The sequence below is a fragment of the Aedes albopictus genome, chromosome 1 (genome assembly GCF_035046485.1).
Source record: "Aedes albopictus strain Foshan chromosome 1, AalbF5, whole genome shotgun sequence".
Lineage (NCBI taxonomy): Eukaryota > Metazoa > Arthropoda > Insecta > Diptera > Culicidae > Aedes > Aedes albopictus.
Genome location: NC_085136.1, coordinates 287,084,672 through 287,110,257, shown reverse-complemented (window position 1 = coordinate 287,110,257; position 25,586 = coordinate 287,084,672). Strand labels below are relative to the sequence as shown.

The 25,586-nt window shown below is 42.6% G+C and overlaps 1 protein-coding gene across 1 annotated transcript; it reads left to right on the top strand.

The window, feature by feature from the left end:
* Positions 1 to 7,509: 7,509 nt before the first annotated feature.
* On the top strand, positions 7,510 to 16,898 carry LOC134291924 (uncharacterized). The gene is made up of 3 exons (XM_062860376.1): positions 7,510 to 8,092; positions 8,388 to 10,568; positions 15,196 to 16,898. Exons 1-3 carry the CDS (start codon positions 7,510 to 7,512, stop codon positions 16,896 to 16,898), a joined length of 4,467 nt encoding a protein of 1,488 aa, XP_062716360.1.
* The last annotated feature ends 8,688 nt before the right edge of the window (positions 16,899 to 25,586 follow it).

Below are 25,586 nucleotides of genomic sequence, written 5' to 3'. Positions count from 1 at the left end.
TATGGGAGTTTACATGCAAAAACATCGTTCGTTTCAATTTTTCTGTTGAGTGATTCTATTTTTTTAACCGCGTAATCGAATATAGTTTTAAAACATAGGACACGGCGAAAACTTTGCCGAAAACTATTTGTTGACTTATTGTTGATTTGAATTGAATACGTTCTACAGATGAAATTTAGTCAAAACAAAAATGAGTAACAATATCTCAATAACTGACATTCCAATTAGTTGTATATCTATATCATCTAGAATACTATTGCAGCATGGTGCCAACTTTTGAGAATATACATGTTAGTTTTAACAGATTTTTTTTTTCTAAACTTTTGGGAATCTAAAAATCGCCCTTTCCCAACATTCAACACTATTTATTCGAAGTTTAACTGTGGTGCTAAGGGAGTTTCCAAAAAGTTCACGGAGAGCCCAAAAGAAGGGGGCTCCAAGGGGCTTCAGGAGCGTTTTACGGGGTTGTTTCAGGGGGTTCAAGGAGAATTTTGAGGGGGCTTCCAAGGGGCTGTTAAGATTTGTTAGCGTCTAAATGGGATTACGGAGAATTCAGGGGCATTTCAATAGGAGGTTTCAGGGACGTTTCCAGTGGCTTCAAGTGGCAAGTGGAAATTCAAGGAATCTCAGGATCCTTGAAAGGGCGTTGCAATGGCTTTGGGAGGCGTTTCAAGGTATTTCAGGGTCATTTAAGAGATCTTCAAGGTGTTTCAGGAACATTTTAAGGGCGATCCTAGAGATTTGAGAGGCGTTTGATAGCATTTCAGGGGCGTTTCAAGGGGTTTTCAGGTACGTCTCAGAAGGTTTATGGAGCCTATTAAAGGCTTCCAAAGGCGTTTCAGAGGCATATCAAATTGATTATGATAATTTCAAGGGCGTATGAATGGAATTACGGCGGTTTCAGAGCGTTTCAAGACATTTTAGATCAGGGTCGTATCAGGGGGTTTCAAGAACACATTCAAATCAGGGGAATTTCAAAAGATTATTTTGGTGGGGTTCTAAAATCCTCCAAAACTTCCTGAAATGCCTTCAAGATTCCCTTGAAACTCTCCAAAACCACTGGAAACGCCTGCGTAGCGCTTCTGAATCCCGCCAAAACGCTCAGAAACTACCTGAAATGCCTTCAAAATCCCCCTAAAACCCCACTGGACCCCTTGTAACGCACCTTAGAGGCTCCAAACCCCCCGAAAACTCCTCTGTAACGCCTTCGCAACGCCTCTGAATCCCGCCGAAAATGCGCTGATACTTCCTGAAATGTCTCCGGAATACCCCTAAACCCCCTCGACCCCAACCCTATGTTATTCGTCTGAGTCCCTCCGGAATTCTCAAAAACGCCTCCGCAACGCGTCTGAAACCAGTCTGAAATGCTCTGAGACTTGCAGAAATGCCTCCAAAACCTACTCGGAACCTATGTAACGCACGTGAGAATTTCGAAACCTGTAACGCCTACAAAACCCGTCGAAAATCCTTTGAAACTCTCTGTAATTCTTTCGGAAACCCCCCTGAGACCTCCTGGTACCCAACTGAAACCCTTGAGATCTCCTGAAACGCCCCTGTAACCTACCTTTGCTCTCCCCTTTAAACAACAAACTTTTTTCTGTGCAAGAGTGGAACAAACCATTCTTAAGCTAGCTTTACCTTAAGTAATTGTTATTCAGCCAGTTCTGTTTCTTGGGATGAGCTTAACACATCATTGCAATGCGTTTCGTGTGGCACGTGTTAACCCAGCCTCCCCTAATTGACAGTACAATCTCAGGAATGAAGAGTGGTGGAACCACTTAGAAAGGATACAACATTCCATTGAAAAGCTGTAGTGACCTAGCTAGCGACTGTTAATAGCAATTAATCAAGTGTAATCAGTTTCGTACCTATTGATTCCGCCCTATGTTGCTTATCCTTTGACAGATACGCGTATTTCGACTACCACTTGTAATCTTCCTCAGTGTCAGTTATCCACTGACACACTGAGGAAGATTACAAGTGGTAGTCGAAATACGCGTATCTGTCAAAGGGTAAGCAACATAGGGCGGAATTAAAAGGTACGAAACTGATTACACTCATTCAAAGAGGGTATTCTGCTTAGAGGGTTCGAAAAGTCGGTACAAGAATTAATCAAGGTTAAAATATAAATAACGCATAAAAAGTGATTCGTTTCCAATAAAAATTTAAAAACTGTCAGTAAATAGGGACGAAAGTAATATTAAATAACCAAAGATTCGAAACCAAATCAAGAAGTAAATTCAGAGATGAACCAATATAATGCTGAAAATTTCAATAATAAAGACAAAAAATGCCAACAAATCGTGTTTGCATAATTTTATTAGAAATTCAAAAGAAATGCATTCAGGAACTAACAGTTAGATATTCCTGGCTAACAGTTAGATATTCCTGGTATATACCAGATTTCATGGTACTTCTGAAGCATACAGAAAATCTTATAATTAGAAGATACAATATTATTTTATTAATGTTTTGTGGGTTGCAACGATAATTCCAGTTCAGTGTTCTGTGTGTGAAAACAGTGATTGGAAAGATTGTTGAGTCCAGTACAAGACACTGAAGACGACCTTACAGTTGAGGTCGAAATACGTATCTGTCAAAAGATGCAAATTCTTAGTGGAATTCAAAGGAACAGTACTCAAGAAGATTTTCCTGCTAAATCGTGTGTATTGGAAGCAACACTGTAGAAACAATCATCAGCGACAATGACAACAGTGTGGTATAGAGATGGATGAGTGGTTGGTACAGACGCTCAACGAAAAGCGTAAAATAATGCTTGACGATAGCACATCGCAGAGCTTTTATGATACGAATAAAACTGTAATGAAACATTCCCCCACAAAACAGTCAGCATCGCGTTTCTCGCGATAAAGAACCAACATCAGAACGAGGGGTGGAACCAGTGTGAATTTTTGTGTATGTACAGCAAGCTTTGTGGTTTGTCTTTCGAATGCACCCTTCACATGATGAGCCTTGGGAAATAAACTCGCTGTGACGAAAAAAACTGTCTCAGAATAGTATGGATTCTTTCGTAATCTTGTTAATGAACTTATACATATAAAGCATATAAACATAGTTTCCACGAAATTCCCCAATTGCGTAGTGGCTATACGTTCACTTCGTAAGTGGATGGTCATGGGTTGGATCCCAACTCCCGGCACTTGCAATTTTTCGACAGTTGCTCTTCCCCCCGAGAGCGGCTGACACCTGACCCTCTTCTGAGCATATGCTCTAACGGACCCGGAAACTTGGATATCGGCTAACGGCAACTCATAATGTGGACCCCCAATCGGACTGGAAAAGGAACAAAAGCCACACATCAACATCCTCGTGCTCATCATCCTACCATGGACAGGGTAGAAAAGTGACAGCAGTGCAAAGGCAACCAGTGCGATATAGTAGAGTTAGAATAGAATACATTAACTGGAATCGCTCACGCAGTGCCCTAGTGGGCAAGAGAGTTGTAAATTTGGTTAAGAATAAAGAAAAACATAGTTTCCAAATTTTGAGAACGATTCCCTGCATATCGTTTAGGCATATCTAACAAAGTTTATACAATGCTGATATTTTATGGCATGCATATGAAATGGAAGGTCTTGCTCAAATTTTTTTTAAGGAAACCATTAGATATGGGCTTTGTAATTTAGAAGCTACCATTAAAACGCAATCCCGACAAGACAAGTAAGTTGACAATAAAAACTCGTCGAATAAGCAAAGCTCAGCCTTAGCGGCAGCTGAATTACTTCAATCCTCTATTTCCACAACCGCACCGTATCATTATCATTATTATGCCGGCGCACTTAGTGCGATCCCAACTCCTGCCAGACCCTCCAATGCAATGAAATCAAAGCAATTTCCAGCCAAATAAACTCACAGATTACCACAAATTGTTCAGAAAGCGACCCGCACCCCAAATGTTATTGAGCAAACCCGAGCCAAATCATTAGCTGGAGTTCCTCCTTGCTTCCATTGGGATTGGGACAAACTACTGGAAGGAGCACATAATTTCCTAAAAGAACGATTACATGCATTACTCAATAGCCACCGAGGGGACGGGAGCATTTAACTTCAGTAAGTAGTAGAGATAGGGAGGAAAATCGAATGTTTTTCCGATTTCTCGTCGTGACATTGCGCCGCCGAGAGCAAGATGCCTGCAACACCGTCCATATATGTATGTATAGGACGAGAAACGGTCCTAATGAGTGGTGACGACGGCGAAGGTTGGTGTAGACAGCTCAATTTATGAGAACATAAAACAACTAATACTTAAAACCGTTATCCGTTCATAAACTTCTTTAAACAGCGATTGTATGATGAAGTAGGGTCATCAACATCAGACCATGATGGTCGGTACATATTCTGAATTTTGGAATTTTGTGCATTAATTAAGTCAAAGCTTCAATGAGGAAACTTATTTCGCGAGTACAGGTCTTGCTCCTGGACATTTGAAATGAGTCAAAAAAGGCTTTCAGGAAGTTCTCAGAGATCCCGAAAAAAGGGGTTTCCAAGGGGCTTCAAGGGCGTCCCAGGGTGTGGTTACAGGGACTTTCAGAAGCCTTTTGAGGGCGTTTCGAGAGATTTCGTTGACGTTTCAATAGTATTGCGGGGGTTCCAGAGGCATTTCAAGACATTTAAGAGAGCGCCAGAGGGTTTCAGAAACGTTTTGAGGGCGGTCCACAGGAATTTAAGGGGTGTTCGATAACATTTCAGGGGCTCTTCAAGGGGTATTCAAAGGCGTTTCGTAGGATTTCTGGAGCCTTTTAAATGTGTTCCAATGAGGCATTTCAAATTGATCATGGAAATTTCAAGGGCGTTTAGTGGGAGGCTTCAGGGACGTTTCGGGGCATTTCAGGAGCGCTTCAAGTGGTTTTCAGGGGTGTTTAAATGGCGTTTAAATGGAATTATAATGGTTTCATGGGCGTTTCGAGGCATATTAGGGTCGTTTCATGTGTATTGCTGGATGTGTCTCTTGAGCCTTTTGATGTCCTCTCAAGGGATTCCCGAAAAGGTTCAAAGCATTTCAGAGGGCTTCAGGGAGTCTCAACAGCATGTCAAGCTGTATTTCAAAGCAATTACGGGATTTTGGAGACGTTTGAAAACTATTATGGGCTTCAGGGGCGTTCCAAGAGGTCTAAAGGGCGATTCAGGAGGTCTCAGGAGCCTTTAACCCTTCGGAGCCGGAGGGGTCATATATGACCCCAACACAGAAACGGCTATATCAATTCCTACATTTAATAAAACAGAATACTGTCTTCGGCAATTTTTTTGAAAATCTATTGAGGAAAAATGGGAATATTTGTATTTGAGTCTTCATTGACAACCTAGAATATTCTAAACACCATGAAGTTTGGAGAAACGGAATAATTCACCTACCAGTTGTTCTAAATTTAAAATGCCAAGAATATCAAAAGATGTTTTATAATCGGTGTTGGCGAACCCACTGTTGCCAGCGCTCACCTACCATACAGCAACCCTGAACCACACATATGTCAGCGTACACCGATATGACAGGTAACATCGACGGCTGTCAAACGGTGAGTATGCGAAGAAAGAACATCCAAATCAAAACAGTGAGTTAGCGAAAAATTAGCTCTGAATTAATTTGTGAATTTGCCGCATAAAGCTAAGAATTTTATAGTTGTAATCGTTATAAATCACACAAGGTAATTTTGAATTAATACTAATGTGCATAGGAATAATGAAATCTATGTTGAACACGAATTAGGTGTAGTTATCTAATCCAAGCGGATGCTGGTTCTAACCTTAGCCTTGTTGGTACCAATCGTATTTCTGCATACCAACGGTAAGATATATAGGAGTTGAATTTGTTGAATTTCTTCCAAATAATAATGTTAAATGAACTATCTAGTATCCCCAACCGCTGAAACGACTACGACCCGAAGACGATCTTGACTAGCTAGAGGAGACTAAACGTAAGTCAACTAAAATTAAGACAAACACAGTACAACTAGACATTTACGACATAATCTATGCTAAATCATGATGCTATATACACCGAAACTATAACTAATCCAATATGTATGCTTGTACGATCATTGTTCCTCAGGAAAATTATAACCTACCGCATTCCTACGTCACATTCTGGTGTTTTATTCGACGGTGGTTATAATCTTGGAAATTAACCCTTGCAGTCCTAGTGCCGGTTGGTTCGAAAAACCAACATATTATAATTTTCGTTTATCCATTTGGGAAATGTCGAGTCGCGAAGCGCACGGTTCCGGGAAGATTGTCAAGGTGGCAAAGAAGAGCAAAAGCTCTAAAGCGAAAGGTGACGAAGTGATTAATAGTGGTGATGTGTCGATAGTGGTCACGGGAGTTCCGGAGGAGAAAACGACGGATCGGACATTAGCTGGTCGAACTTGTAAATCCTGTAAAGGCCCGGATTCTGACGAGATGGTTCAGTGTGATATTTGCGACAAGTGGCATCATTTTGGCTGCGTTGGAGTTACAGAGGAAGTTGCAGATCATAGTTGGAGCTGCCCAAAGTGCGTTTCGGCAAAATGGGTTCAACGATCGGGGTCAACTTCCAGCAAACAACTTCAACCTATTGGTGATGCTAAAGACAGCACGGATACACGAGGAGCGCAGACGTCGACGGGAGCGAGTGAGAAAGACCAGCGTAGTTCTGAAAAGGAGGTCGTCGGTAATGCTAGTCGTGGCGTAGATGCACAGGACCTGAGGAATCCGATCAGCAAGGGACATCACCAAATCGACCATGGGAATCAGAAAGTGTTAAGTATTGCGGCATCGAGCGCCTTGTCGTCTTCATCATCGCGCAGGTCTTCCAGAACACTTTTGAAGCTTCAAATGCAAAAACTGGAGGAGGAACAGAAGTTGGCTAAAGAATTCCTGGAGAAAAAGTATGCCCTATTGGAAGAGGCAGTAAGTGAGAGAAGTTCTAGGACAAGTTCCAAAAGAAGTTCTGGAACTAGCACCAGCATGAGCCGAGTACGCGATTGGGTGCATGGCAACGATACGCACCGAGAGGGAAGTGTAGTGAACTATCAAGATGTGTTTGATCCAGAAAGGCATTCTACACAGAACCCAAGTGCATTAGCGAGCGTAAATCAGTTGGCAGTACCAGGGGGGCAGTCGTTTTCTTCGCTGCAGGATCAACAGACTAACGGGAGAACCTATTCGATAAGGGCAATGTCCGGTGGATTCAGCTCGGCTGAGGCAGTTGGCAGCCGGCAACGTGCTGCGGTTGATAGGACGATGTTTGCCCCTCTACGAGACCAAAGGGACCTCGCAAGCCACTGCATCCCGATATCAAACGTAGTGTGAGATTCGTACGTTCCCGGTCACATACCATTACAGCAGTCATTTTCTAGGAGAGACTCAAGAGTTGCAGAAGACCCTGAAGATCCATGCCCTCTCACCAAAAAGCAACTGGCTGCGCGTCAAGCTATATCCAAAGACCTACCCAGCTTCTCTGGGAATCCAGAAGAGTGGCCCATATTCTTTTCGTCGTATATCAACACAACAGCCATGTGTGGGTACACGGATGCCGAGAATGCCGTCCGGTTGCAGAAAAGCCTAACAGGGAAGGCGTACGACGCAGTGAAGAGCCGTTTGATGCATCCCTCCAACGTTAAAGGAGTCATTGACACGCTTCGGATGAGATTTGGACAGCCAGAAGCTATTGTCCACTCGTTGATAGCGAAAATAACAGCTTTACCACCACTGAAGGAGGACAAACTTGAGACAATAATGGATTTTGCCGTTGAGGTTCAAAACTTCTGTGCCATCGTCGATGCATGCGAAATGGAAGAGCACATGTACAACGTGTCGCTGCTGCATCAACTCGTTTGTAGACTTCCACCATCGATTAAGCTGGACTGGGCCAGATATCGCTATACGTTACCTAGAGCCAACCTGGCAACATTCGGAAACTGGATCTATTCGTTAGCAGAAGCTGCAAGTACTGTGACAATTCCAGCAATCCAAGACCTCAAACTTTCGCGGAACGAGCCTCGTCCAATAAAAAAGAGCACCGGGTTTCTAAACGCGCATCTAGAATCAACCGAAACGGATTCGAAGCCAGATATGGAGACAGCTCGAAAGGATGCAGGTGAATGCTCGGTTTGTAAATCTAGTTGCAAAGAAGTAGAAAAATGCAAGCAGTTTCAATCTGTGTCGTCGTTGTCTGGACAAACACAACGGTAGCTGCAAAGCCAAGGTGTGTGGAAAGAATGGTTGTACACGAAAGCACCACGAGCTACTTCATAATGAAAATCAAAAGGAGAAAGCTGCAAATCCCAAAAGTGATGAACAACAAGGAGGAGAAACGGCGATGAATTCGACACGACACGAGTGCAATAGTCACCGCTCCGGTTCAAGTAGCTCTCTATTTCGTTACCTCCCAGTCACGCTTCACGGAAAGAGCGGGAGCATTCAGACTTTCGCCTTCTTGGACGAAGGTTCCAAGCTAACCCTTATGGATAAAGACCTTGCCGATGAACTCGAGTTGGAAGGAGATGAAAGCCCATTATATCTTCGATGGACTGGCGGCACCGAGCGATGCGAAAAAGATTCCCGGGTCACGACTGTTACGATTGCAGGCACACATGATGGAGCAAAGAGTTTCAAACTGGATGAGGTGCGAACGGTGAATGATCTGCAGCTGCCTCGGCAATCTCTGAACATTGGAAAGATGTCGGAACAGTACCCGTACTTACGTGGCCTACCCATAGAATCCTACAAAGGCGCCCGTCCAAGAATTTTGATCGGACTGAAACACGCTCACGTTAGTCTTGTGCTGCAGTGCCGGGAAGGTAAGCTGGAACAACCTATAGCCATAAAGACACGTCTGGGGTGGACAGTATGCGGTGGAAGTGACGGCGAAAATGTACCGAACATGGTACACTATTCGTTCCATGTAGGGTCACGCGACGGTCATTTGGATGAAGACCTGCATCAAGCCATGAAGGATTACTTTGCTCTAGATAGTATGGGAGTAGCAAAGCCGAATGAAGTCCTACTGTCCTCCGAAGATCAACGAAGCTGTAGAATGTTGGAATCACTAACTCATCTCAACGGAGATCGATACGAAACAGGATTACTGTGGCGCTATGATGACATCCGTCTTCCAAATAGTCGACAGATGGCGCTTCGCCGGTATAACCTGCTGGAAAAGCGTATGGCGAAGACTCCAGAACTTGCCAAAGCCCTAGACCAGAAGATCGCCGAGTACATTACAAAAGGGTACATACGACGGTTATCCAAGGAGGAAGAAGATCGACCCGCTTCACGTGTCTGGTATCTGCCGGTATTTCCAGTGTTTAATCCGAACAAGCCGGCGAAAATCCGGATCGTATGGGATGCAGCTGCCACGATATTTGGAATGTCGTTAAACTCCGCCCTCCTGAAGGGACCCGATCAGTTGTGCTCGCTATACTCCATACTATTGCAGTTCAGGGAACATCCGATTGGACTCACTGGTGATATACGCGAGATGTTCCACCAGATACAGATCCGGGAACAGGACCGATCATGTCAACGATTTTTTTGGAGGAATGAGCGCGGAGAAACCACCGTCTTCGAAATGTGTGTCATGACCTTTGGTGCGTGTTGCTCGCCAAGCAGTGCGCAGTTCGTGAAAAATCTTAATGCTGAAAGGTTCATTGGAAGGTATCCTGAAGCAGTTGACGTCATCATCAAACGCCATTACGTGGACGACATGCTAGTAAGCGTAAAGACGGAGAAAGAGGCTATCACCTTGGCAAACCAGGTCAAATATGTACACTCCCAAGGCGGGTTCGAAATCCGCAACTGGATAAGCAACTCACCAGCGGTTATGCGGTCTTTAGGAGAGGATGAAGCGAAGATAAAGAATCTTGACCTTTCCGCTGAAATGGCAACGGAGAAAGTTTTGGGGCTGTGGTGGTGCACTGAGAAGGATACGCTCACGTACAAAGTAGGCTGGACCCGTTATGATGAAGTGCTCTTAGAAGAACAACGACGTCCCACGAAGCGGGAAGTGCTGAGAGTGCTCATGTCCATTTTCGACCCTCTTGGTTTGATTGCCCACTTTCTAATTTATCTTAAAGTCCTACTACAAGAAATCTGGCGTTCCGGAGCCCAGTGGGACGAGAAGATCAACGATAACCTTTTTTTGAAGTGGCAAACCTGGTTGCAAGTGCTACCTGATGTCGAAGGCGTACAAATACCTCGGTGCTATCATACACGAAATCCGGCCGCCTGTGAAATACAGCTGCATACGTTTGTCGATGCCAGTGAGAACGGGTTTGCTGCCGTATCGTATATGAGATTCTCAAATGGTGACGAAGTGGAATGTACTCTCATCACAGCAAAAACCAGAGTCGCTCCCCTGAAATACCTATCCATCCCTAGACTTGAGCTACAGGCAGCGGTTCTCGGTGCGAGACTAGCACAAACGATCAGTGAATCCTTGTCCATTCGAGCAACTCAACGTTATTTTTGGACCGATTCACGAGATGTGCTGTGCTGGATTAACTCTGACCACCGTCGGTTCTCACAATTCGTGGCACACCGAGTTAGCGAGCTGCTTGACACGACCGAAGCCAGTGAGTGGCGCTGGATCCCTACGAAGGAAAATGTTGCAGATGACTGATATGTTCGGATATTTTATACTTACAACGCACGGGGTTCTCTTAACTTGTTTATTAGTTAACGGTCGGTTGACAAAAGAGAGCTCTACTATAGAGCTTCGGCTTTATATAGGAAAATAGCCGGAAGTTCATCTTCCATTGTTCATGATACAATACAAGAATAAGTATACAATATAATTTCGACAATAAGTTATAACTTCAAGATAATGAACCAAAGAGGGATAGGAAACTACACTTCTCCCCTTTTAGTTTTTCTTCTAACATTTAAAGAACATTGGTGGTTTTCTTTTTCTTTGAGATCGTCGAAGCCTTGAAAAACCTGACCATTTTGGTTGCGAGTGATGGATTTTCCTTATGATCTTTTTCTTCACAATTATTGGTGGTGGTTGAGTTTCGATTTGCGAACTGACTGATACACTAGGATGATATTTATCACAGAGGCTGGATTTTCGTAAAGTCGCGACATGAACTATTCTAACATTATCGTTGACTTCAATTTTGTACAATGTTTTAGAAAGTCTGTCTATAATCCTACCGGGAATCCACTTACAAAAAGACTTGAAATGGTTCATATACATAATCTTTTCTCCCTTCTCAAATGATTGAACATTTTCTTTATGTGTTTTTCTTTTGCTCCTATCATCATCAGGTTGCACGTTACATTTCTGTTTGATAGACAATTTATCAATTAGTGTCTTCGGCTTGAATTTGAACATAGCATCAGAAGGGGAGATTCCAGAGACAGCATTGGGTGTGTTTCTATATTTGAATAAAAAGTTGTCGATTTGCTCGTCGATTGATAGTGTGCGGTATCTGTGATCAAGTAAAAATTTCTTCAAGGTATTTTTAACAGTTTGAACTCCACGCTCAGCTAAACCATTGGATTCAGGATGATAGGGAGGAGATTTTGTTACTTGTATTCCTTGTCGTTTGCAAAAATCGATGAATTCCGAGGCATTAAAAGGCGGGCCATTATCCGACACGATTTCTTTAGGCAATCCAAATGTTACTATGAATCTACGAAAATGATCTATTATGGATTTTGCATTAGATATTTTCAGAGGGTGAACATCAATCCAACGACTAAAAGCGTCAACGATTATCAAAAATGTGAATTTTCCAAAATAGAAAAGATCCATGTGTACTCGTTCTAAGGCAGCTTTCGGGGTTGGCCATGATATTGTAACCGAGGAAGATTTTCTTTGAGTTTGCTGGCAAACTGAACATTTACTGATGAAGGTTTCAATATCAGTGTCAATATTTCTCCACCACACATATTGCCTAGCTAACATTTTTGTACGTACTATTCCTACATGCCCTTCGTGTAACAGTCGTAAGGTGGCGAGCTTAACCTTTTCGGGGATCACTATTCGGTCTCGATATACTAAACACCCATTCTCCACTGACAAACAGTGTTGTAGTTTGTAATAATACTTGAACTCGGGATCAGTCTGGGTTACTTTTGGCCATCCTGATTGACAAAACTTTATCAATTCATTCACTAATGGATCTGTTTTGGAAGACTCACGGATCATTTCCAAATCAATGGGAATATCATCAGAAAGATTAAACGATTTTACAAAGTCTATCTTTGTTTCGTCTAGTAAAGGCAATCGCGACAAAGCATCTACGTGTCGCATTTTCGAGGAAGGTTTATATTTAACTTCGTAGTTGTACATTGACAATTGTACAGCCCATCTCTGTAATCTCGCTACAGCAATCGCATTTTTACATTTTTTTGGATTCAAAATGGCTTGTAGGGGTTCATGATCTGTCTGTAGTTCGAACTGGTAGCCGTAAATATACTTATGAAATCGATTGATTGCAAACATTATCGCTAGTGCTTCTCTGTGCAACTGCGAATAATTTTGTTCCGCCGGAGATAGTGTACTCGATGCAAAGATAACTGGTCGCTGTTCTCCGTTCACTTCATGTGATAGAATTGCTCCAACTCCATACGGAGAAGCATCACAAGAAACAATCAGTTTCTTAGTTGGATCATACATTTCCAATAAAGTATTCGAGAGCAAAAGCTTTTTACTATTCTGAAACGCATTTTGATGTACTTCGGTCCACTGGAAAATGGTACCTTTTTTTAAAAGATCGTAAAGGGGTCTCAGCATACTGCTTATGTTAGGAAGGAATCGCGAATAATAATTTAGTAATCCTAGATACGATTGGAGCTGAGCACTGTTTGTGGGACTAGGAGCTTGTACAATTGCTTTTACTTTGTCGCTATTAGGGCTAAGGCCTTTTTCACTAAGTGTGTGTCCGAGATAATCAACTTGAGGTGTAAAAAAACTGCATTTAGCTAAATTGACATGTACGTTGTACATATTTAGACGCTCCAAAACTTGTTTCAGATTATTTAGGCAGTCGGAAAAATTTTCACCCCCAATTAGAGTGTCGTCAATGTACGATTTTACAAATTTCAAACCTCTCAAAATCTGATCAATAACTTGTTGAAAAATGGATGGTGCACTACTCACTCCATAACAAAGCCTCTGAAACTGAAATAGGCCTTTGTGCGTGTTAATCGTTAGATATTTCTTTGATTCCTCGGACAATGCCAACTGCTGGTAGGCACCCTTAAGGTCAAGGACACAAAATACTTTACACCCGGGAAAACTCGCCAAAATATCATCGATCCGAGGAAGTGGATAATGCTCTGTTTGAACAAAAGGGTTGATGGTTCGTTTACAATCTACACAAACTCGTATTGACTTACCGTCGGATTTGGGAACAGCTACGATGGGGCTAGCATACCTACTGTGCTTTACCGGTTTCAAAATGCCAACGCTAACCATTCTATTCAACTCCTCTTCTACAGGCTCTCGCATTTTAAAAGGCAGTTCATACGCTTTGTGAAATACTGGTGTGTGTTCATTTAGAATGATATCAACTTCAAAGTCTTTTATAGGTACACTACTGTCTTCACTGAATGCTCGTGGATAGGATTCTTGCAAGGTTTTCAGAAAATCACACTTATTCTCATTAACTACTTCCTGTTTGCCACACCGCTGAAAATTTACCGACGTTTCACCAGTACCTTTCGTTACTGGCTCAATCACACCCTTCTTTATCGTGTTCACCTCATAAAGCTCACTGTTAATTACTCTCCTTTTCCATCCTGGATACAGCGCATTTAGCCAAGACCGGCCCAACAGTGGCCTGAATCTACACTCAGAACTCACAACACTCATCTCTAACTTGATCACAGTATTAGTATCCCGTAATCTGACTCTGAATTCTCCCACTCCTAGTGGCCTAAACCTTTGCCCTGTAATGACTTGAAACGACTTTGATCCCTGTTTCAGACTAACATGATTGAATTTTTCTCGATATTCTTGCTCACTAATAATTGACTTACATGCACCGCTATCGATCTCCATAGTAACCTTCTTACCTTCTACATCCACTGATACTAGCAACGGATCGTTACCTTCTGCTACCCAGCTGATCACGTCGACGGATTCATCCTCACATTCATCTGCGCCACCTTCTTGAAGCAGATGAATATTCCTCGTTCTGCACATGTTCGCAAAGTGGCCTCTCAAACGGCACTTAAAGCACACTACGTTAGCAGCCGGACACTTATTGACCGCATGGTTCGCTCTACCGCATCGAGCACAATATTTCACTTTCTGTTCATCTACCCCTTGCTTTGTTATACCACTAACGCGCTTCCCACTTTGTATCACAACATTTTTCGGCCTGGACACCACGTGGTTCAGTCCACTTTCGACATTGAGTTTTGTTTCTTCGACGTTAGCCAACTCCATACCGGACGCGATTTTGTATGCTTTATCAAAGTCTAGTTCTTCAGACAGTAGCCGCCTTCGAATTTTATGATCCTGAATACCGATTATGAACGCATCACGGAGAGCATCAGCCAGAAATGCCCCGAAATTACACGACTGAGCTAGGTGTTTCAACGCCACGACATATTCTGCGATCGGCTCATTCACTTTTTGTTTTCGCGTATACAATTTGTATCTTTCCGCGGCCACTATCACCATCGGTTTGAACTGTTTTTTCAGTTTGTCCACTATTTGATCGAATGTTTTTTCGCACGGATCTTCTGGGCTGAACAACGAATCAAGTATTTGAAACGTATCATTCCCCATCACAGTTATTAATACAGCTGCCTTTAGATTTTCCGGGATGCCATTAGCAATAAAATACATTCTCAGTCTCTTGATATACACTTCGAAATCTTCGCCAGGGATAAACGGATCCATCCGGCCCACTGTAGCCACGGTAGCCACGTTCTGCACACTTGACCCTTGCAAGGGGTTTGTTTTATTGTCACTCGTCATTGTTTCGCACGACACACGTGATCTATAGCACGACCGATTTCACTACCTCGTCGCCAAACTGATATGTTCGGATATTTTATACTTACAACGCACGGGGTTCTCTTAACTTGTTTATTAGTTAACGGTCGGTTGACAAAAGAGAGCTCTACTATAGAGCTTCGGCTTTATATAGGAAAATAGCCGGAAGTTCATCTTCCATTGTTCATGATACAATACAAGAATAAGTATACAATATAATTTCGACAATAAGTTATAACTTCAAGATAATGAACCAAAGAGGGATAGGAAACTACACTACAATGACGCCACGAAATGGCAAGGGCGACCAGACCTCACCGTTAATAGTAGATGGTTCAATGGTCCCCACTTCCTTCTAAAAAGTGAGGCCTACTGGCCACGACAAACGCAGTTCAACACATCGACATTAGAAGAGCTCCGTCCACATGTACTTGCGCACATTCCAACTGAAATGCCGGTGCTACGCGTCACAGATTACTCTAACTGGAGAAGGTTGGTCACCGTGATCGCGTTTGTACTTCGCTTTCCGGATAACTGTCGCCGTAAGCTGCAACATCACCCGAGCCGCACCGGTTCATTATGTACGGAAGAGATTCGAACAGCCGAAGAATGTATTATACGCCAAGCTCAACAAGACGCATTTCCCGAGGAGATTAATGCCCTGATGCAAAGTAAAAGGATTGCACGAAGCAGCTCACTTTTCAAATTAACTCCATTTATCGACGAAAGCGGGATGTTACGCATGCGTGGCCGGACTACCATCTGTCCGTTCATTGCCGAGGAAGCGAAGAATCCCATCATACTGCCCCGTGACCACCACACTACCACATTGATTGTCAGAAAGTACCACGACAAGTACCACCATCTCAACCAAGAAACCGTGGTTAATGAACTTCGACAGAGGTTCTCGATCTCCCGACTACGCACTGTTTGTGCCAAGGTTAGAAGAAACTGCCAGCGTTGCAAAAACGATAGAGTTGTGCCGAGCGCTCCGATTATGGCTGATCTGCCTGAAGCCAGGCTAGCTGTATATTCTCGACCTTTCACCCACGTAGGCATCGACTATTTTGGATCAATGGAGGTCGCTATCGGCCGTAGGGTGGAAAAACGCTGGGGAATGCTAGCCACTTGTATGACAACGCGGGCAGTACACATTGAAGTTGCACATTCCCTTAGCACCGACTCTTGCGTAATGGCCATCCGTAACATGATCGCTAGACGTGGAATTCCCCGATATATATACTGCGACCGCGGGACCAATTTCGTTGGTACAAGCAGGGAGCTGAGCCGCGTCGAAAAGGAACTCGATCATGAAGCGATGATGAGAGAGTTCGCCAGATCTGAAATTGCTTGGTCTTTCAACCCCCCGTTGTCGCCGCACATGGGAGGATGTTGGGAGCGCCTGATACGCAGTGTAAAGAACAGTTTGAAGTCCTTGAACCTCCCACGTCGACCATCAGATGAGATTTTGCGTAATGCACTGACCGAGATTGAGAATACGTTAAATTCGAGACCACTCACCCACATTCCGATTGACGATGATGCCGCTCCAGCACTCACCCCCAACCATATTCTGCTGGGACACTCCAGCGGGGCAAAACCACTCACCACGCTCGATGACAGTTTCACCATCGTACGTCAATGCTGGCGCACTTCTCAGGTCATCGCCAACCAATTTTGGAGACGATGGATTGCTGAGTATCTACCGGAGATAACTAGGAGGACAAAATGGTATGTTTCTAGTGCATCACCGATTAAGATGGGTGACATCGTCGTTATCGTGGACTCGACCTTCCCTCGTAATTGTTGGCCCAAGGGAAGGGTAATAGCGACACGCCCAGGACGAGATGGAGTGGTACGGTCAGCTACAGTAAGGACGTTGACTGGCGTCTACGAGAGGCCGGTTGTCAAGCTAGCTGTATTGGACGTTTTACGCGAAGAGATGTAGACGACCAGGTCGACCTACCCGGGGGAGTGTTGGCGAACCCACTGTTGCCAGCGCTCACCTACCATACAGCAACCCTGAACCACACATATGTCAGCGTACACCGATATGACAGGTAACATCGACGGCTGTCAAACGGTGAGTATGCGAAGAAAGAACATCCAAATCAAAACAGTGAGTTAGCAAAAAATTAGCTCTGAATTAATTTGTGAATTTGCCGCATAAAGCTAAGAATTTTATAGTTGTAATCGTTATAAATCACACAAGGTAATTTTGAATTAATACTAATGTGCATAGGAATAATGAAATCTATGTTGAACACGAATTAGGTGTAGTTATCTAATCCAAGCGGATGCTGGTTCTAACCTTAGCCTTGTTGGTACCAATCGTATTTCTGCATACCAACGGTAAGATATATAGGAGTTGAATTTGTTGAATTTCTTCCAAATAATAATGTTAAATGAACTATCTAGTATCCCCAACCGCTGAAACGACTACGACCCGAAGACGATCTTGACTAGCTAGAGGAGACTAAACGTAAGTCAACTAAAATTAAGACAAACACAGTACAACTAGACATTTACGACATAATCTATGCTAAATCATGATGCTATATACACCGAAACTATAACTAATCCAATATGTATGCTTGTACGATCATTGTTCCTCAGGAAAATTATAACCTACCGCATTCCTACGTCACATTCTGGTGTTTTATTCGACGGTGGTTATAATCTTGGAAATTAACCCTTGCAGTCCTAGTGCCGGTTGGTTCGAAAAACCAACAATCGGGATGTTCTAGATGCTCCAAACATAACAAGCGAGCACGACATTGAAGCTGAGGGGCTAAAAGCGCTGGTTACGCGCATGGCTATGCTGAGTAACGTTGCATAACCAACCGTGGTTACTGGACCAACCTAAAGTCTACTAGAAACTTTTACAAACCTTTGGGACATTCAAGGTCACCTAAACTCCTTCAAGTCCCAAATCCTAAGTCTACAAGAATAATTTATGTGTTTTCACCATGAATAGTAGCATTGCATAATCAGTTGGGGTCCATGAAGCTCTTCAAATCCCAAATGTCATTTAGAGACACTATAAAGATATTCCAGATCAGTCAACCCATCTTGGAGTTCAGAACTTCAGGTCTACACTCGTTACTGCAGCCATATCTGATATACTTAGTAACATTTTGATGATTTTGTGGCTATATCGGTCTCTTTCTACTCATAGTATAAGGGAGTAGAGATCAAAGTGGATAATGAAATGATAGATATGATAGAATTCGCTAGGTAGCGAACAAGTGTGAAAATTTTTATAGAAGGTGAAATTAGGCAAGTAGGCCATGTATTGAACGAATACATGGCCTACTTGCCTAATTTCACCTTCTATAAAAATTTTCACACTTGTTCGCTACCTAGCGAATTCTATCATATCTATCATTTCATTATCCACTTTGATCTCTACTCCCTTATACTATGAGTAGAAAGAGACCGATATAGCCACAAAATCATCAAGTTATTAATAGAATACGGTCGATAAATCAGCATATGATACTTAGTAACATTGTATATTAAACTGTGGTTACTGACCCATCTGAAGTCTACTTGATATTATTGTAAACCTTTGGGACATTCTAGGTCGTCCTTTAATGAAGTCCTTCAAATTTACAAGAATAACTGGACACGCTAGATGGCAAATCGTAGCTTTGTATAATGAAAAAAGTTACCGTTACACTCGTAGGCTTTAGGATGTAAAGTCAAGAAGAGTTTGGACGGTCTAGGATATCTCGACTGATTTGATACTGTCTAACGAACTTTCAGAAGACTTACTGGACATGATAGATTAAAAATTGTAGCTTTGTGTAATAAAAGAAGTTACCGTTTCACCCGTAGACTTTAGGATCTAATCTCAAGAACCGTTTGGATGTTCTAGAATATCCCGACTGATTTGATACTATCTAACGAACTTTCAGAAGACTTACTGGACATGATAGATTACAAATTGTAGCTTTGTGTAATAAAAGAAGTTACCGTACCACCCGTAGAATTTAATATCTTAACTCAAGAACAGTTTGGATGTTCAAGAATATCCCGACTGATCTGATACTGTCTATTGAACTTTCAAAAGAGTTACTGGACATGACAGATAACAAATCGTAGCTTTGTATAATGAAAGAAGTTAACGTTACACCTGTAAACTTTAGGATCAAAACTCAAGAACAGTTTGGATGACCTGGGATACCCAGAAAAAAAGTTCTGCATCATTTTCTACCCTTTTTAGGCTGTTGAGCACCAAAACTACAGAAATAAGTAGAAAAACGAAAGCTTGGGAAAAATCTGGCTTCAAAGGGTAAAAGGGCACTACAAGAGATTAGAGTGGCGATTCAAGATATTTCAGAGGTATTTCAGTGAGTTTCAGGAGGTTCTAGAGGTTTTTGGGAACGTTTTAAGGACGTTTCGAGACGTTTCAGGTATGTTTTGTACCATTTCAGAAACGCTTAAAGAGGTTCAAGAGTGGTTTCAGAATTTCTAAAGGCGTCCGATGGAGTTAAGGTGCGTGAAAATAACAGGTACCACTCTGAAACACCCTGAGACTTCCTGGAACGCCCTTGGGACCCCCTGAAATCATCTGAAACCCCTGAGATCTCCTAATACACCCCATGAGACCTCTAAAACACACGGAAACCCTTTGTGACCTCCTAAAACTCTTTAAGGACCCTTGAAGCGTTCCTCCGATGCTCTCTAACCCCCCGGGAACCACTGCAACGCTCCCGGAACCACCTTCAGCCTTCTGGAAACCCCTACAAAGTACCTGAGACCCCTGTAGCACTCTGACTCGTGGAACTCCCTAAAGATGTCCTTGGAACCTCATTTGACGAGCTGAAAATTTTCTGAGTCCACTTAAAACTTCTCTGAGAACTCCCAAAACGCCTCTGAAACCACATAGAACGCCCCTAATATCTCCTGAAGCGCTCCAGAGACCCCTTGAATCTCACCAGCAAGGCCCTGAGATCCCCTGAAGTGCCCTAGAGACCACCTAAAAGGCCATGAGAATTATCCTTAATCTTGTTTGTGCATTAACTTCTCGCTGACGCAAAGTACGCTCAAAGTGCCCACGCGGGTTAAAATGACTCCAATACACGACTATAGGTTAAACGCACCTGAGATCCCCTGAAACGCTCCTGAGACCTTCAGATATCCCCATGAAACGCCCCTGGAACCCCCAGAAAAACTCCTTAGAGCCACTGAAGCGCCCCTGGTACCTCCTAAAACGCCCCACAGGAATGCTTCTGAGACTTCCTGAAGCCCCCATTGATCATCCCATAGACACCCCTGAATCCTCCTGAGACCCCTTGAAACACCTTGAGTCCCTCTGAAACGCTTCTGAGACTTCATATAGCCACAGCTGTGAAAGCGTGGATATTCAGCATGACCATGCTGAGGGTGACGGGTTCGATTAATGATCGATCCAGGAACTTTTCATACCTAATGGAGATTTCCTTAACTTCTTTTGGTATAGAGTGTCTTCGTGCCTGCCACACGAAAACACATGTAAAACGGTCATTGGCAGAGGAAGCTCTCAGTTAATAACTATGGAAGTGCTCAAAAAATGCTAAGCAGAGAAGCAGGCTTCATCCCTGGGTGAGTAATTTCAATTCTTTCCATGATTTCAAAAACCTTTTTTCCACCAACTTGAACCGGATGAGATTCTGCCGGTGACAGCTTTGCGTAGGGGTACCCACCCCCCAGATTCCACATGGTACATACACACATATCGCGGTGTGTCGGTCGGTCGGTCAGGCTTTGGACAGGGCAGGACCAACCGGAGTAAACCCGTTTGCTGAATGGCTACAAAACGGCTAGTAATGACATGCCATTAGAGTTAATGATACAACGGTGAGATAATCCTATTATGGCTAACCGCTCAGGTGAGAGATACGAACGACGACGATGACGACGACGACGGTGGAACAATATACCCTATTACAACAGGCCTCTGGGGATCATTGTTGGTTGATAGGAAGGTCACCGTGCACGCTCGATGGGGTTCAACTTTGGTTGCGGAGACCCCGGGTAGATGGGTGGTCGGGTATTATGTGGGCACGCTGTGAATTCCGAGAATTACTGCTCAAGTAGTGGGAGGTGGGAGGGATAAGGGAGGAAAGCAATCGAAGACCACCGCTTGTAATACACATCAGTGTTAATTAGTCAAGTTATCGGTCGTTGTCGAGCTGGACGGCTTTGGAACCGACTTTGTATAGCACTGAATGGGTAAGTCTCCATCAACCGTGGGGACAAGATGAATAGACCTGTGGTTGCTTTGCATGCATGAAAGTTGTTAACTCACTGGAAAGCAAGTTGTTATTGCAGAGGTAGTAGGTGTGAATAAGCAATTGCATCTTAGTTATGAGACAGATAAGCACTATTTGTATATTTTCTAAGCAGTTCGTCACTTCAAGTGACGGCTTCTTACTTTACTATTTTCAATTCTGAACACGCATGGTTGTGCAGAGGGCCGAATTGAAAGATCTCCATCCCGGGAGATTGCCCACCATAGCCTTGACCTGTGACCAGGCTAAATTTCTGTCGACTTCCTTAATGTATTTGTTGATGCTGCCATGAGCCTCTGGGTTTGCTTCAATGCGATGTCCCGCAGGGTTCCAATCTAACGCTTGCTTACAGCTTGCTCATGGGAGTTTCAGAAGGGTTTCGGAGATGGATTCTTTACGACTTCTAAGGGGGTTTCAGAGGAGTTTCTACTATTTTCAAGGGGTTTCAGGTGCGTTCCGGATGGGTTTCCGGATGGGTTTCCGGAGGATTTCATGTAGAATTCGGAGGACTTACAAGAAAAGTTCACCTAGGTTTTCAAAGGGGTTTCAAGTCGTATCAGGGTTTCAGGTTACATCAGGGAAATACCCGAGCAAAGGCGGATAACAAAGTGATATCACTTTGATAATAAACTGTGTTATCGGTGTTATCATTTTGTTATTTTTGTTATCATCTTTTCCAATTGATGATAACCAGACGATAACAAATTAAGTTATCAATAATGTTGGTCTATCGCGATAACATAAAAATATTAAATGATAACAAAATATGTTATCAGTTTCCAAACGCTCATTTTAAAGCTTTCCCAAATCTGAGGGTCTGATGGAGCTCGAATCTAAAAATAGATTCCGCTTTCCACCTTCAATGCGACTGCAGTACGAAAGCGTAGCCTTCAAGCACTCTCCCTCTCACTGAGTTCCTTTGGTATATATATCCCCTAACCATGGAGAACCCATTAAACCACTCGAACGCTCCTGAAATCCCCTCAAACCCTGCAACTCCTTGGAACTCGCTCACACTTCTTGAAATACAGGGGTAGTAACACCATGTAACACCTCTGAAAACTGATGGTTAAAGTACCGAGAACCTGGGATCGAACTCCATCGACCCTTGAAAACTATTGAAATCTCCTAGAACGGTCCTGAAAACCCCAGAAAACCGCTGGGACAACACCTGAAAATCTTTAAAACGTGTCTGAAACGCCATGGAAACCCCTTGAAATCTCATGGAACGCCCCAAAAAACCCCCCGAAATTCCCTGAAATCACTCTGAGACCTCATGAAACTTCTTAGAAGGGCCCCGAAATCCCTTCAAAACTTCTGGAACACCACTGAAACGCCCTGAACACCCTGCTACGTTTCTGAAACCCCCTGGAACAACCCTAGAAAACCCATGGGACCTCTGAAACTCCAAGGAATATCCCTGAAACTCCATGCAACGCCCTTGTAACGCTTCTGAAACCCACTGTAACATTATGAGAGCCACTTCAACTAAAATCCCATGGAACGGCCCAAAAGTCCCCTGAACTTTTTGAAACACCCTGGTGTAGGGCCTGGATCAGTGACGCAATAAAGGAAGAAAGTAGACACGAACTGACCAGAGGAGGACCTTGGTTAGGGGAGGGGGGGGTGTGGAGAGACGTAATTGGTGGCAGCTGCGACTAGAAAGCGGAGACTCCGAATTCTTGCGGTAGCCTGGACCAGAAGACGTAGAAACAGAAACGATCGGAAATGTGCTCACCGTCGGATACTACATCTGGAACACCTTTAATATCTCGTGAAAACTCATGAAACGCTCACGAAACTCCATGGAACGTACCTAAAACCCCTAGAACATTTCTAAAACACCCCTGGGACCCTCCGAAACCCTTAAGAAACACTCTTGAAACCCGTTGGAACCGCCAAGAACATCCTGTAATGCCCCTGAAATCTCCTGGAACACCTCTAGGATGCATCTAAAACCCCCTTTAAATCCCTCTGGAACGCCAACAAAACGTTATGGAATGCCCATGAAACTCTCTGGAATGCCCCTGAAACCCCTTGAACGCTCCTTAAAACTTCTTAAAAACCGCTTGGGACGCACATGAAACTCCATGGAACCCATGACCCCTTAAAACTTCATGAGCCGTCCCCTATAACGACCTTGGAATTCCCCTGGAATACCCGTAGAACCTTCTGGAAACTCCTGGAAAACCTATAGTGTGCCCCTGTATGACTGAAATTGAAAAAAAATCTGGCAGTCATGCTAATAGTTTAGGTTGCTCACTGTTCAACAATTGGGTTATGGATGCTTGATGGAAATGTGATTTAAAAAAAAAAGATTTATCTAATAAAATGACAATGAAAAAGTAATTTTAAAAAATCTGAAAAGAAGCACATCGTTTCAGTTCTTGTAGCTGTGTGACCTTGACCATTTCACCAAATGATTTCTCCAGGTTTTTTACAGAGAATCTCCTAAAATCTTCTAAAATTCCTCCTGAACTGCAAAACGATTACACAACGAATTCTTACAGATATTCCATCAAGGGTTTCAACAGGAGTTCTCCAAAAGACATTCTTAAGAATTCTTCAAAATTTGTGCCAGAAATTCCTTATAGAGTTTCGCCAAACAACTGTTCCCAAAGGTTCAAAAATTCCTCTAAGAATTATAAAAAAAACTCTAATATGGTTTCGCGAATGGTTTCTAGGGGAAATTTCATAATGATTTTTTTTTTTTGCAAGAAATACTTCACAGATCACTACAGGAATTCCATCAAGCATTCATTCAAAAGTGCCTCCACAGATGTCCACTATTTTACCAGGTATTCGTCCAAGGTTTCATCCAGATATCATAAAAAATCAGTGATTTTCTTGTATTTTTTTCTAGGATTTACAAAGATTACGATAGAAACCTCTCAAAGCATTCATCCAAGGATTCTCCAGAAATTCCTCCGAGTGTTCTTCCAATTTCTCGTTTTTAGTTCATGCAAAAAATTCACCAAGGATTCCTTTAGGATTTCTACAAGCAATAGGATTACTTTGGGCTCATTTCTAATGATTTCTTCAGCAATTCCCATTATTGTATCTCCAAGAATTTCGTCATCAATTTCGAAAGAGATTAGTTACAGATTATAGCAGTTTTTTTTCTTCCAGGGCTTCTACAGGAATTCCTTATGCACTTCCTTCAGAAAATTCCCCCATAAAATTCTCTTGAGATTTTGCAAGATTTTTCCTAAACATGCGGGAATTTTTCAATGATTATTGAAGGAATTACCTGAATAACTTCTCCAAGGGTTCATCCAAGTGTTCCTCCAGAAATTTTTGCAGAATTTATACAGTTATTCTTCCAAGTGGTTTTCCTGGAATGTTTCCATAGAATGTCAAGAATTTGATGTTAATTACACTATGCATTCCTCCAGATAATCAGCATTTTTGGAAGTTTTTCCAAAGGATGCTGCTAAAAGCTCATCAAAAGTAACACCTGGAAGAGTTTCTCTAAAAACTACTTCGAGGGTTTCTTCAGAAACTGCTGATATCCAGAAAAGAATCTTTATAATTTCAGACGGAAATCCCCATAATTTCTCAGAGAAATTCTCCACAATTTCTGCAAAAAATTCACAAGAATTTTTAGAAAAAAATCTCGAGAACTTCTAGAGGAAACCATCCTGAATTTCTAGTAGAAATCCTTCAGAAATTCTGGAGATTTTCTATCCAGAATTTCTTAGAGAAATTCTCTAGAACTTCTGTGAGAAATTCTCTAGAACTTCTGTGAGAAATTCTTTTGAATTTCTGGACGAAATTCTGCAGAAGTTTTTGGAGGAATTCTTCAGAATTTCTGGAAGAAATTCCCCAGAATCTCTGAGAAAATCTCCAGAATTTTTGGGAGAAATACCCATGAACCATTCTGCGTTTTCGTGGGATAAATCCTCCAGAATGTCTGGGTGAAATTCTCAAGAACTTTTGGGAGAAACTATTCAGATTTTCAAAGATTAATTCTCTAGAATTTCTGGAATAAGTTTTACAGAATTTCGTCAGAAATTCTCTAGAACTTCTAGCAGAAATTCACCAGAATTTCTAAGAGATATTCTCCAGAATGTCTAAAAGAAATACTTCAGAATTTCTGGAAGATCTCCAGTATCTCTTGGACAACATCAAGAAGAAATTCTCCAGCATTTCTAGATGGAATTCTCAAGAATTTCTAGAACAAATTCTCATGAATTTCAAGAAGAAATTCTCCATAATTTCTATGCGAAATTTTGCAGAACTTCTTGCAAAAGTTCTCCATTATTTCTAGGAGATATTCTCCAGAATAGCATGAAGAAATTCTCCAGAATTTCTAGGAGAAATTCTCAATATTAGGAGGAAGTCTCTACAATTTATGG